This window comes from Lottia gigantea (genome assembly GCF_000327385.1).
Source record: "Lottia gigantea unplaced genomic scaffold LOTGIsca_6, whole genome shotgun sequence".
NCBI lineage: Eukaryota > Metazoa > Mollusca > Gastropoda > Lottiidae > Lottia > Lottia gigantea.
Window position 1 is genome coordinate 3,332,834 of NW_008710049.1, and position 14,307 is coordinate 3,347,140.

General features: G+C 31.7%; 1 protein-coding gene across 1 annotated transcript in view; it reads right to left on the reverse strand.

Annotated features, from left to right (window-relative positions):
* The window catches only part of LOTGIDRAFT_154747 (hypothetical protein), a gene marked incomplete at both ends in the record, with an annotated part of 39,248 nt that overhangs the window by 12,606 nt on the left and 12,335 nt on the right, over positions 1 to 14,307 (reverse strand). Inside the window, 10 exons of the mRNA XM_009063944.1 lie at positions 1,173 to 1,413; positions 2,223 to 2,290; positions 3,477 to 3,627; positions 3,917 to 3,989; positions 4,391 to 4,545; positions 5,200 to 5,278; positions 5,726 to 5,849; positions 6,340 to 6,423; positions 6,745 to 6,808; positions 8,903 to 9,037. Of these exons, the coding sequence (XP_009062192.1) occupies positions 1,173 to 1,413; positions 2,223 to 2,290; positions 3,477 to 3,627; positions 3,917 to 3,989; positions 4,391 to 4,545; positions 5,200 to 5,278; positions 5,726 to 5,849; positions 6,340 to 6,423; positions 6,745 to 6,808; positions 8,903 to 9,037 (1,174 nt within the window). The remainder of the gene's footprint in view (positions 1 to 1,172; positions 1,414 to 2,222; positions 2,291 to 3,476; positions 3,628 to 3,916; positions 3,990 to 4,390; positions 4,546 to 5,199; positions 5,279 to 5,725; positions 5,850 to 6,339; positions 6,424 to 6,744; positions 6,809 to 8,902; positions 9,038 to 14,307) is intronic.

The following is a 14,307-nucleotide window of genomic DNA, read 5'->3' on the forward strand; positions in this document are numbered from 1 at the left end:
AAAGCACTATATATTAGAACAATTCAAAACAGTTTCAATTAATTCAATTTGAAGATTATATAAATATGTATATCAAGTTTCATGAATACATCAAAATCACTTGAAAACTGAGCATTCAGGACAAAATTTGAAATAACAGACTGAATTGAATTCGGTGTACACTGACTGATATTACCGCAGAGAGAGGTGTGTGTTGGGTATAAAAGATGTGCTCAATTGATTTAACCAATACTGCTGTAAGAACAGAATTATTGTCTAGCTTAGAAATTGAAACTGTCATTGCAATTGTTTGGATGTATTCTATAGACTTTAAGATCAGACATGTGAAAAAGATAAACAACTAGCATCAATTTTATAGATTAATAGAAGCTCCCTTAGAGAGGTTTTCTAAATTTTTTATGTGTATCGGGGACATTTGGAATAATTGGAATAATGCAAATTGATGCTATAAGTGTCCCCAATACAAATCAAAAATTCAGAAAACTTTTTACATTCCTTTTAAGTAAACTTAGACTACTAGTTTTGATGTATCCAATGAACAAGAAATTTATCGTTTGGCCTAATACATATATTAAGAATATAGTCAAATTATATTCAGTGGTAAAGTGGTAAAAATGTCATGTGTATATTTTGTATTAAACAATAATCACTGTATTATATGTAAATGTCAGTCACAAGTGAGTTTTCTCTTTGATGTCGGGAAAAAGCTGTTTGTTTTCAATCATAGTTATGGATATTTTAAGAGAAAGTGAAGGCTTTCCACTTTGTTAATGGATATTTTTGAACAAATGATAGAATCAGTAGTTGTAGTCTGACAAGTGGTTGCTGAGAAAGTTGCAAGGCAAAGATCATCAAATAGTCATAACATTCATGATATTGTAATGTGAATGTGTACATGAAAAATGAAATAATTCTGAATTTTTAAACTAGTTCCAAAGTAATTACTAAAATCCAAAGAAGCCTTTTACAACTTAGAAATTTTCACCGCCATTTTTGGAAAATCACAAGCAATCACTATTTAGTTAGAGCACCGAAAACACTTGGCTGCAAATACAGACAAATTGACAGACCATGATCAGTCGTACTGAGTACTGACTGCTATCAATGATGTAAAAATAGAAACCCTGTGAAACGATCACTGATACGTATCTTCAAATAAAAAGTCAACTTACTGGAATATCTATGGTACTTTCTTGTTTACAGAATTTGCATAACATAACATGCGTTGCCCCGGCAACACACATCATTCGACTCTCTAAACATAAATAAATCATCTGAATAGCGAAAGGATCTTCATCTTGTACGTCCCCAGTACGTTTTGGTCTTTCAAACATTTTGGCAGTTTTTAGCTTATAAAGAACTTGTAACGTCACTGCTGAGGCATCCCAAAATTTTAGTGAACCATCAGCATGCCTGAAAAAAAAATTTGCTGCATTAGGAATGAAGTTTTATTACCCATCTTTCTCAATAGAAGTTTAACCTCCATCCTTTATAAAGAGTTTCTATTTTAACTGATCAAAAAAAGAAAATAGGTTTGTACTGAAATGTAAAACAAACATTAAGAGGATGTATCAAAAATATCTTTATTTTCAAAAGGCATCCGAAAAGTAACTTTTATTTGGATTTTTAGATACCTAAAAGAAGCATTAGAATGTTATAAAAGACACTTATATCAGTTCCTAAACTGTAACCTCAGGCAAACCCTAAGTTTTTAGTTTATTTCTTGCAAGTGTCAAATTACAACATTTGACACTTTGCAATTAACACTCAGCTTATTTCCTTGTAAACATATTTGTTTTGAAATAAAATGTTATTTTCCAAAAAAAAAGAATTCAATTTTCAAAAGACCATTTTGGGCCACCTTGCCTAGTTTCCTCTTTAAGTCTAAAGATAAAAGTATAAAAGACATTTTCACATAGTTATTGAAGTCAAACTGCAAATTTATAATAAGAAAGAGGACATTTTCACAGCTTCATTTTCCAAACACTCATTTTGAAATAGCTATCTAGGACACTTTGCAATTAGCACCTGTATGGTTTCTTTGTAACACGTTTTAAATGTCAATTGTTTTAGCCTTTAAAACAAGAAAAATATTAGAATTCTTGACCAGTGCTTCCAGAAATTGTCCTGGTAATTGCTTTATCCCTTTTTGCACCTAATTGTTACCCAAGACTAAAATTAACCTTGATATTTATGGTATGAATAATATATAAGATACTGACCCTGTTATGATAATTTCTGGATAACTACAAGTTGTTGTTCCCCATTCACCACCTTTTATAGGCCAAGGCTGCAATAAATATTTCAATATCATTGACCTTTATTCAATTCTGCTTCAAATTTATATACATTGTGCTGGTGTTATTTGAGTATATATAAAATATGTAAAAATAAATTTGGGAATATTTATTTCAGATGTACATAGAATGAGTTGATATAAGTTAGTCAATGAACTCAACTATATCATCTTTAGCAAAGAAATAGATTAAAATTCCTTTCATTCTCTAAACTAAGAGTGAAACCCCTCTAAACTACATCCTCTATAACTCTGTTTGAGTAATTTATTGCACAATAAACCAGCAGCCCCTTTATAACTTTCAAAATTCATACAAGTCTACTAGTATTATTTTTGTTTGATTGAATGAAACTTGGAAGCTAGTTGATGCATTTGTAAAAGTACAACAAATCATTCTGGTAAAAATTCCTCATGTCTGTCATAGTGTCTCTGGTCCCAATGTTTCCAAGGTGATTCTAGTCCATAACACTTAAATCAGGCCGAATAAGTTCACAAACTTTGCCTAAACCAAGAAGCTGTCGAGGGGCAGAGGAATGTTTCAGTTCGTAACAAATCTGATTTGTTTCTAGTAGGCAATTTGGTGTCATACGATTGAAAGTCAAGGTAAGTAAAAATAATGAGATCATGGCCAGTCCCAACCCTAGCTTAATGTCAACAGTCTCCCTCTATCGCTTACTATATCAACCTATAGTTAAATCTTTATAATTCATAATTATGTTATTCAGTTCTAATACATTAATCACAATCATTAATTATGTCTAATTATCTTAATTTATTAATTACCCTAACCTTTAACAATCATATCATAAATAATGGTAGAAAATATTTCTAAATTATTTAGTCTCATGTCCTAAAACTGTATTCAGTCCAACCTTTTACAAAAGAGTTAAACAATTGGAAGTATTGGGCAGTCATATATACATATAACCTATTGTTCAACACCTATAGAAATTAAACCATTCTTATTGGGCCTGCTGCACATGGATGTATATATTCTTGTGGGATGGCATATCCCTCTTTCTCTATGGAAACAACCACATCAGCTTGTTCATGGCATATAAATAAACTTTAATAAGTGATTAAATTTTAGTCATCTGACTTTTCAATAGGTGTATTTTTTATCAAAATTGTACCACAAGATTCAAATTAATTTACTAGTACCAAGAATTCATTCCCTTACCTTTTCACTAAATCCACTTTTTTTCTGAGTTTTGGAGCCAACTGAGTAGAATGCAGGAATGAGATCAGGGGGACAGTCGGCGTAATACTGACAGGCTGTGACAGGTGACTCATGGATATCCATAGGATATGGATTTTCAAAACATGGATAACTGAAATCAAAATTAAACTTTTGCATTTTTTTACAATCGATTTAAAGAATCATATAGAGAGTCGAAATAGTGAAGAGCATTTATTGGCAGAATGGAGCTTATATACTTCATATACAATATATATATATCTGATATATGATATTTCTGTATGTTCATTACCAGTTTTGAACTTTTTAACCAGACATCGAGCTCCAGAGTACCTATATTTCCCCGACAACTTTGACTTCATTAGAAGTTTATATTTAAAAATAGGTTATTATCATATTATCAGGATGTTAAATAGAATTACCCTGGTGTGGTGAGATCAACAACAACTAAATCATTTTGCAGCAGAACAACAATAGCATAGGGATCTTGGAAATCTACAAATCAAAAATAAATTTGACGGACAGAAGACAGAATGTAGATCATGATAAGATTTCATAAACACAATTTGGAGATATCAGTTTTTACTATGTAAGATTGAACTTGTCAATGGACCATTTATTTGACCTTATATGCTCATAAACCAATGACTAATTCTATTCGGTTGTTGCATTTCCTCCTACACATATCCTGAATAATTAATTTGTATCAACGCTCAATTGCACTTAAATCAAGAGATGTTGAGTGCTTCAATAAAAGGCGCTCTTTAATTCTCTGTCTAAATTTCAAATGAAAAGAAGATTGATATATTAAATGGGATATGTTAAGAGTGATATCAGACCCACAGAATGTATTCTCAAAAATATAATAGATATATAATTACAGAACTCCAGCTTACCATTTGCCCAAGGAGTTTCACAAAGAACAACAAAATCAACGACATTATGTTCCATTTCTAATACAGTAGTAGATTTTCCATTCATTACAGTAATACAGGGAGTTCTACCTGCTCTGTCATATGACATACCACCCGAAAATATTATCAATCCTTCACTGCAAATATAGAATGAATGAATGAATGAATGCTATCAATCCTTCACTAACGCATGAATACAAAAATTTGTCTGAAGGAATGTATTGCATAAAATCTGGATGAATGAATGAATGTTTCCAGTGTATTTGGCAAATGAATGAATGTTTCACATAAAATTGCCTGAGTCAATATTTAAATGATTCATGTATATTTAGCTAAATAAATAAATGAATGAATGAACTTATGAATGAAACAAGAATTGAATGACTGACAAATCAACCTTTAAAGAAACCTCAATTGAACTTCTAAATACAGAACAATTGGTTTCTGGTCAGAGCAGACAATAAGAGTCTGAGACATTGCCAGATGAAAGACACTACACGTTCAACAGATTGATATCATTATACTCCATTATTCTCTTCAATATAATGGTAAAGTGTGTATCTTCTTACTACATCTTAATCTCAACATATTAAAGAAATCAAGGCCTTTTAACATCTCTGAACTCAAAATTCCTGACAAACACAAAAGGCTATAGATAGCAGGAAAAGTATATACATGTATATATATTTACTATAACCCTTAAAAACAAGAAACTTTTCACTTCAGAGAATCAAATACCTATCAGATTCTTTCATATACATGATATCAAAATATTAACAAAGAATACATACGTTCCATTTCTTATAGATTTCCAGTCAACTTTAGATATTGGTTTACAAGGATCTGGTTTGCCATCTTTTCCTATTTTACCTACAAAATATTACATAAATAATAAGCACTGATACTCAAAAATCATAATATTGCATCAGTCTAAAAAAATCATAAGAATTACAGGTCAAATATAGAAAACAAGAATATGTTGATAAATCTATAAAATCATCTGCCCTTTGCCTACTCTTTTTCAATTTCAACTCTTGTGGAATCTTAAACGTGCACAGTCTGTAGCATATGAAGCATTTTTAGTCTTATCCACGGCTTTTTCTATGTTGGCCTCATTGACCTGCATCACTAACAGAGAGGAAACTAATTCATAAGACAGAAGAAACTCATGTTACTTATTTACCACTTGATGTCATACTCCTGGCTAAACATCTGTTTGACTAAGGTCACAGCCTTGAACTTTAACAGGCTTACCTAGACAGCCATTCTGAAGTTCTGAATAAATTCTATAAATTCTATGAAGAAAATTGTACTCACCATGTGGTAACATAACATTGGTAGGTTTTTGAGGAATTTTACAACTCCAGGTAGTGAGACTGCCATCAGAATGACTACACATAAACTGTTTACCTTCATGATGCCAGGCTGTAGACCTTAAAGCCTACAAAACACACATTAACAATTGTTGAAGTTTATTAAGGGAGAGTGTGTACTATTATTAAAACAGTTATAGGGACTAAATTCTTTCTTCCAGCCTTAAATAATATGTAGGTTTTGCTTATAAGAAAACTGAAAATAATTTGGTTTTTCAGTGATGTCAGAAGAAGGAGCATCTTGTTTTATGAGCTTCATTTGTTTATGAATATTTCAAAATAAACCCTGAAAATTAGCACATACTGCCAGTAAGATGCTTTTCCAAACTCCAGTAAATTATGTGCCTGTACTAGTATGAATGGATGATTTGATCTAAAATTAACTCTGTTTGATGTATAACAGTTTCAAAACAGTATTTAGTGCTTTCTTTGCTCATACAATCTTCAATTTGGAAACTTAACCCCCAAAGAGGTTTTTTTGTATCTGAAAAAATGTTGCCTTCATCAAACAAGCACCTGCTAATTGGAAATCTACAGAGGATTTAAAACAATACTTACCTCTGGTGTGGGATATCGAAACTCAGCAACTTTAGTTTTTAAATCCCATAATACAACAGCACCAGATTCAAATCCAATTAAAAGCTGAAATATAAAATAATCAATATACTGCCCTGGAGACTAATGGTATATCTATCTTCTATTCCATTTAAAACATGTTTATATAATTCTAAACTTTATTTTTTTCAAATATTTCAGCGTTTATAGTTTTAATTACTTTATTTTTAAACAGCCTATAAACAGTGCATCTAAAACTTTTACAATTTACATTAAATGATGCTTTCTTTATTCATAAATTCTTTGTATATTTATGGATGTATCTTTAAAGCTTTTATATTGTTTTGAAAAGTTTCAAAAGGCCATGACAAACATGTATAGAGCTGCAAAAAGGGGTGGATAACTTACCTTTCCTGGGTCTACAGGATTATCACTAAGATGAACAACAGGACCAGGATGGGTTTTACGAGACCTGAAACACACAGTAACAATAATTTGAATTTAATCAATCAAGGACCTAGCTCTACCAAATAGTTCTAGAATAATAACAACAATTTTAAGTCTTGCTTTATTTTTAAGGCTTGTCACATACCACAAGGCACCGGGCAAATACCTCTTCATCACCAAAACTCTTATTCATTACTCAATATAGACCACAATGAAAGAAGGCAATATGACATAAAAATAGAAAAAATATTAAATGTATAATAATGGCCATTGTTTGAGACATCAAGGTCATTGTTATCCATTAATATATATATATATATATATATATATGAAAGTTTTTACTTTAAAGAAGGTACATGTGTATTTATTTTTTTGACTTTGTAATAAATGTTTTACCGTGGTAAAGATTGGTGAACCCTTACCGATGATATTGTCGGAAAGTGTGCGGATGTATCCGATAAATTATTGTGACCTAGTTAAACAGTAGCTCTACAGAAAACCGATAAAGGCACTCCAGTAACAATAAAAATATTGGTAAGTGTTTGTTGACTGTACGTCCTGATAATTTGATGGCATTGAAAAATCTTACAGCATTACATCAAAAAATTGGTAAATAAGACAAGAAACTACATCGTTCAAAATATACAGAGCAAGGAATAATACTAGGTATAATTGGTTAAACATTTCTCTCAAATTTATCTCATTGTGAAAATGCATGATGTACATTGACATGTAGACTACAGACCAATTGAAAAAAGAAAATGTCCTTATCAATTAAACTAATTAAAGACGATGTTAATTGATCAATTAATCAAGAGAAATCAGGTGATTTAATTGCCTAGTCAGCAGCCATACATAATTTATCACCTTTAATCATGTAAAGTTTGCAGTCATATAAACCCTGTTGAAAGATCATCAGGTACAATATAAATTTTTTAACAGTTCTGAAGATTTTTCTCAACTCAAGATAATCTCTCTTGGAATTTATAAACTTGGGTAAGCAGTTCTTGAGATCTCATCAAACATATCTAGCACATACCAAGTTAAATCTGATCAGACCAGCTACTTAATACATAGTTTGCTTAGTCAAGGGCAACAACTCTATAAAAATATATCATAGTCTATTACAAACTTTTGATTAAATTCTCATCCATGCACCAAGTTTCACAAAAAGCACATGACATCTTTGGGCTAGAGCCCTTTCAAATACTAATCTTGACATCCATCTTAGCAATTTATAATGGTGGAGTTTAATTGAATAGAATTTTCGAGTTAAAAGCTGATCTGAAATATCATTCACAGGCAAAAAAGGATAAGTATAAAAAAAAATTGGTTGAAAGTTTAGTCAGTAGCCCCTGTTAGTAAGGCACTATAAACAAACAGATGGCAACACAACAGCAATAAAGTCTACAAATATATTGTAGAATTTTAATAGCATTAAGTTCAAAAGAGCTTTTTACTATAGTAGACACAGTTTCCTGTTCTAAAAGATCACTTATTACTGGTATTCAATGTTTACTTGCTTAAAAATATATCAATAAAAGGAAAAAAAAAAGAAACTAAAGTAGGCCTATGTTTTTCAATTTAAAGCCCTAGCCACGTATTCTCGATCTTAGCACTAGGATATCCTAGAATCAATGTTAGAAGATAAGAACCTAGGACATACTAGCACTAAGATCGTTTCGAGAATACGTGGCCTGGTTCCCAACCTGTTGGTGTGGCCAACTGGTGTAGGAGAAGAATTTATTTTGAGTTCAGAGAGAACCTCACATCATCACATGCTGCAAATTTGGATGAAACAAACTTTTGGGGCGTGAAAGGTCCACGTGATTGCTATAGGGGTATGAAAGCTGAAATAGGTTGGGAACCACTGATTTAAAGGGATTACAATAATGTTTTCTGGACTAATAATATAGAAATCAATGTAACTCTTGCAAAAATTAATTAAAAAAAAATAAAACCAGCTTGAAATAAGCATGAAATGAGCAGAAAGACTGGGATATAACAAGAAAAGTTGCTAATGGTATACCCTATACGCATACATAGGTTACATAACTTCTTTAGAATTCTTGAAATTCAAAGCATGTTTAACAGAGTGAAATAGATGATAATAACTTACAATTCAATAGCCTTGTTCCAGTTGATAACATAACCAGAAAGTATGAAAGACTCTATATTAACGAGATGAACATTGCCACGTTCTGTTCCTATATACAACCATTTACTTTGAAATGGTAGGTGACAATATGTGATTCTGAAATAAAAAAAATATTATCATATAGATATTTCATTAGAAAATATTTGGTTGGACTTCTTATATTGAAACTTCTGGTCAAATGTTATCTGAAATAAATCCTGTTTCTAATTCAAGTTCTATAGCACAATCAATTAAAGTGTTGGTTCTTTACATTTACTTGATAGAACAAATGGTGGCGATTGGTTTTAATTTAGGTCAGTGTGTGAAATTCTGATGGCTATAAGAAAATCATAAATATTTCTACATAATTTTAGTTGACCCAGCTATAAAAGGGTACAGATTAACTGAGAAAGATCACTAGCCATGGATCAGCTAGTAGAACCCACATAGTTGTCCCTGTAAAATATACATTGTACACTGAATGAAACTTGATCATCATCTCATACAGCAATATCTGTCCCACAAACATTTGAACCTACTTGGTCTAGACCTTAATGGTCAAACAGATGTCAATACTATCAGCTTCCAAAAGACCTATTCCAATAATTAATGTCAAAGGACAGACTATCGATAATTTGTCGATCCATACAACATGTAAAAGCTCCATATCAAAATATTGAGTATCAATCATATGAGAATTACAATCCCTAACTAAAACAACTGAAATGAAATTGAGCTTTAGAACTTCCTTTTCTATCGTTATTGGGTCATAACATTTAAAATATCAATGACAAGCCATTGGTACCAAATATACTATACATAGTTCCATTGATTTCAACTGTTTTTTACATTCTAACAATGGTTTGATTATTCTGTAGGGAGTTTTAGATTCAGACCACAGCTGGGTTCTGTCTGTTTGACCCATCCTGACCTCTCATCATGATCATTCAACATTCAAGAACTTGCTGAATAACAGGAAATACTGATTCTTCACCAAAAATGGTAATTTTGTGAGGCAGGTTTGGTGTCATCAATCCTAAAAAATACCTTCCATGATTTCTCTATAAAGGGTCACAAGAAACATGTCCCACATGTCATAGAGTCAAGCATTACAAAAGCAAGTATCATATGGGTAAAAGCACCCATATTGTATTATCAATCATATTCATAATTCAACACTATAAACAACATCATACATAATCAAACACCATATGTTTTCCATTTGCACCTTATATTATTAACAACAGATAGCAAAATGTTGTACTTTCATCAATATCTTTATAAATCAATTTAATAAGGACTGAATACTCTGTCCTCAATAAAATGCATTGCCCATCCCAAAGCATCATTTTATGAATCATTAATAACATCAATTCACATCTTGTGGTACACAATTTGAAAGTATTGTAATAACAACTTAGAAGGTAGTTTTTCAAAGTCAAAAGGTCACAGAAAAAAAAAGACAAAAGAAAACAGTGTTTTAATTGATCAGTTACTAGGTGCATTATTTGTTTTTGAAAAAATTAGTGGGAGGACAATATAACAATTCAATGATTGAAATTAATGTATCAGGGCTTGGCAGCTATTAGATTTTGACACTCCAGGTGTGAAGTCTTATTCCGTGCATAGTTGGAGATCATACCATTTCATTCTCTCCAAAGGTCTTATCACCATATGGAAAAAAAATCTAGCCATTCAGAAGAAGGCAATGTGAAATGAAGGAAATTTTGCCAGGACAGCAGCATTTAATTTTGTCCAACTGTCCAGGTTTTTTTTAACGTAAACAGCCCGTAGCACACTAGGTCTGAACAATTCAACACTTGTTTCATATCAGTTCCTCTGACCTGCATCAATGACAGCGGGAAATCGGGTTGAAAAGTCCGAAAGTATATAAGTACCCGCTACATGAGCCTCATGCAGAATCCATTTCTTCTCTGATTAGGCTACTACAAAATGGTCCAGGAGTCAAAACCTTGACACATGTCATCAACTTGCAACCCCACAGAAAATGGATTAAACAATGTCAGAAAATACTTCATAAGTTTCCAACTCTGTACCACCTAGTTTAACAAGAGTATAAATGTTTTTAATTTCATGAATAAACAGATTTAAGTCTTCAAAGAAGACTTTCCTTTCATTCCAAATGAAACAGAAGGATCACATGTTGTATATTGGTTCTCATTTCAGGTCTAAATACCTTCACAGTGGGTTCAAGTTTCTTATTGATAATGTGGTGAAATAGTTTAGAATAGGATAAATGTCTCGATCGTAAATCCAATTCAATTCTGGTTAATACAAAAGTGGGAGTAATAATTCTAAACTAAAAACCCAAGACTAAATTTCAATTCCAATAGACCATTTCCTCTTGCCTGTCCGTATTTTTTATTGGTAATTCAAGATCAGATATGAGGTCACTTTTGTCTGTTAGCATCTTTTTTATTGTCACAAGAGGACTGGATGTTTATGACTTGTAGACGGCATCATTTAGATGTATTTGATTTGATTACGGGAAATAATAGAAAGTCATTCGAACAAATCGCAGTCATTCAATATATTTTATTGGGAATCTTCTTCTGCTCCAATTCTTTTAATTACATATCATAGAGAAATCAGATTTCTTCAATACATTGCCTTGTATCTCCTGTACTCTCATATGCACAGACATTTCTATAGCCTCTAAAAATAGATCATAGTGCCTTTCATATCAAACCTTTCATATCAAAGCAGTTTTGATGGAATTACCAATCTAAAAAGCCTACATAAAACCCAGAGCAAATAAAAACCACCAAAATTATTACAGTTATGTACAGTGATTTTCATATAAACACTATAAGCAAACATTTGAATTCTTCAAAAGCCATGACCAAAGTGTAAAAGCAAAATATAAAGAATGAGTCACCTAGAATTGCAGTTCTATTGTTTTTTTTTTTTTTAAAGGATTTTGCAAATTTGTAGATCAATTTTCTATTGATACTTGACTTGATATTGTTAAATTTTCTACAGAAAAAAAAGCTCTGTAAGGCTGCTTTTCAAACAAATTATTTTGCCACAAATTTAAGAGATAAAGTTCATTTGATGTACTCTGATAAATAATATTGCCTCAGTGCCTCAGTACAATAACTAGTAGAGTAACATTAAAACTCTGTCATTTTCATGTCATGCATTTTAACTATTAGTTTATTGAATTTCTACTCATTACCATATATAATACTTTTCACAATTACCTGTTGGTGTGTTACTTACAGCTTTATCAATAATGAGCTTTGGATTATAAAATGATGAAATCTAGTGCTTTCAAATATAACACAAATTTAATACGATTCTGAGTAACGAAACATCAAAATTTAGCGAATATAAGTAACTATTAATCATGGATTCATCAAAATCCAGAAATAAGGGCTAGGTTTTTCATAGATAGTACTGTTTTTGTCAAGATAAGGTTTTAACTATATAATTTTCAATCGTAAAGTCCTAGAGCAGAAATTTTTCACTGCTAACAAATCTAGACAAACTAACATGTGGGTATTGTTTCCTCTACATACAGTCAATCAACATGTAATTTCATGGTTAAGTAATTCAGAGACATCACAACATTCCACAATAGTCAACAAGAGTTTAATATCATAATCATGAGACTTTTGTTCATAGTCACACATCGGAATAAAACTGTCAATTTTTTTTTTCAATGTGTTTCAATACGATTATTCATATAATGTGAGAATGACAATTCATGGATTGTAACTATAAATAGACTTCTTATCTATATAGCTTGTTTCCACTTGAACCAAATTTAAGAGACTATTCCACATTGTAATGACTTTGTTCATATCCTTAATATAATCTGAATCATATACTAAAATCCATTATAGAAATAGCAATATGGTGACTGAAAATAAATCATTTACCTCCTAGACAGAAAATTAAAACCTACCTACCCGATCTACATAACTAGTAGGGGTAATGAAACTAGTTTGAGTAAGAGTATATTACACTATTCAATCCTGTTAACAAATCAAGCATTCTTACCATTTTGCTTGAGGTGACCCTGCATTAGGTCAATTTGCCCCTGCATTTAACCTGAAGTGCCTCCGCATTTATTCGAGGTGTCTTAACTTTTTTTGTAGCATAAAAAGAGGTCAAGAATTTACTCTTGCTTGGTTGCCCCTGAAGAGTTAAACTTGAACGAAACAGGTCGGATCGTACACACCAGATCAAGGGTTTCCTAAAGGAAAGTTCTTCTACCCTCCCCTCTTCTTTACAATCCCTTAAAGTTATTGATGCCAGAGTAGAATATTACAAAAAAATACTTGATAATGGATATATAGTGGGTCATTCCCTTTAACAATCAACTAGTATTATTGCTATGAATAGAGAGCTAATGGAAATGTTATAAAATATGAAAGAATCCTCTCTTTAAACACAATAACTTAGAGATGTTTATTGACATCAAAGGAGGTGGAATATGAGTGATATGAGAAATATGACTCAATAAATCTTCCCTACATCATTTAGTCATTCACAATATTATCTTTAAAGACAGGTTCCCCAGGAATAACAATGATACAACAAAATGATATTGAATGATAATATTATCCTTAAAGTGACCTGTGGACAGTGTAAATTCAATGATATAATATTAAAAATAGCAAAATAGTCAAGCATAAACATTCGAAAAAATTTTGTTTTGAAATAATGGTTTAACATCCTGCTTTACTGTACCTTACTGTGCTAAGATGGTTATTTTGGTTTTGAGAGAGTTGGAGAACAAGTTGGTATTGAAACCGGTAAGACAAACTTATCTGAGGACATTAGAAACAAGATCTGAGGACATTACAAAACAAGATCTGAGGACATTACAAAACAAGATCTGAGGACATTACAAAACAAGATCTGAGGACTTACAATAACAAGATCTGAGGACATGACAAGACAAAATCTGAGGACATAACAAAACGGGATCTGAGGACATGACAAGACAAGATCTGAGGACATGACAAGATCTGAGGACATTACAAAACAAGATCTGAGGACATTACAAAACAAGATCTGATGACATTACAAAACAAGATCTGAGGACATTACAAAACAAGATCTGAGGACATTACAAGATCTGAGGACATTACAAGATCTGAGGACATAACAAGATCTGAGGACATAACAAGACCTGAGGACATAACAAGACCTGAGGACATTACAAGATCTGAGGACATAACAAGACCTAAGGACATAACAAGATCTGAGGACATAACAAGACCTAAGGACATAACAAGATCTGAGGACATAACAAGATCTGAGGACATTACAAGATCTGAGGACATAACAAGACCTGAGGACATAACAAGACCTGAGGACATAACAAGATCTGAGGACTTAACAAAACAAGATCT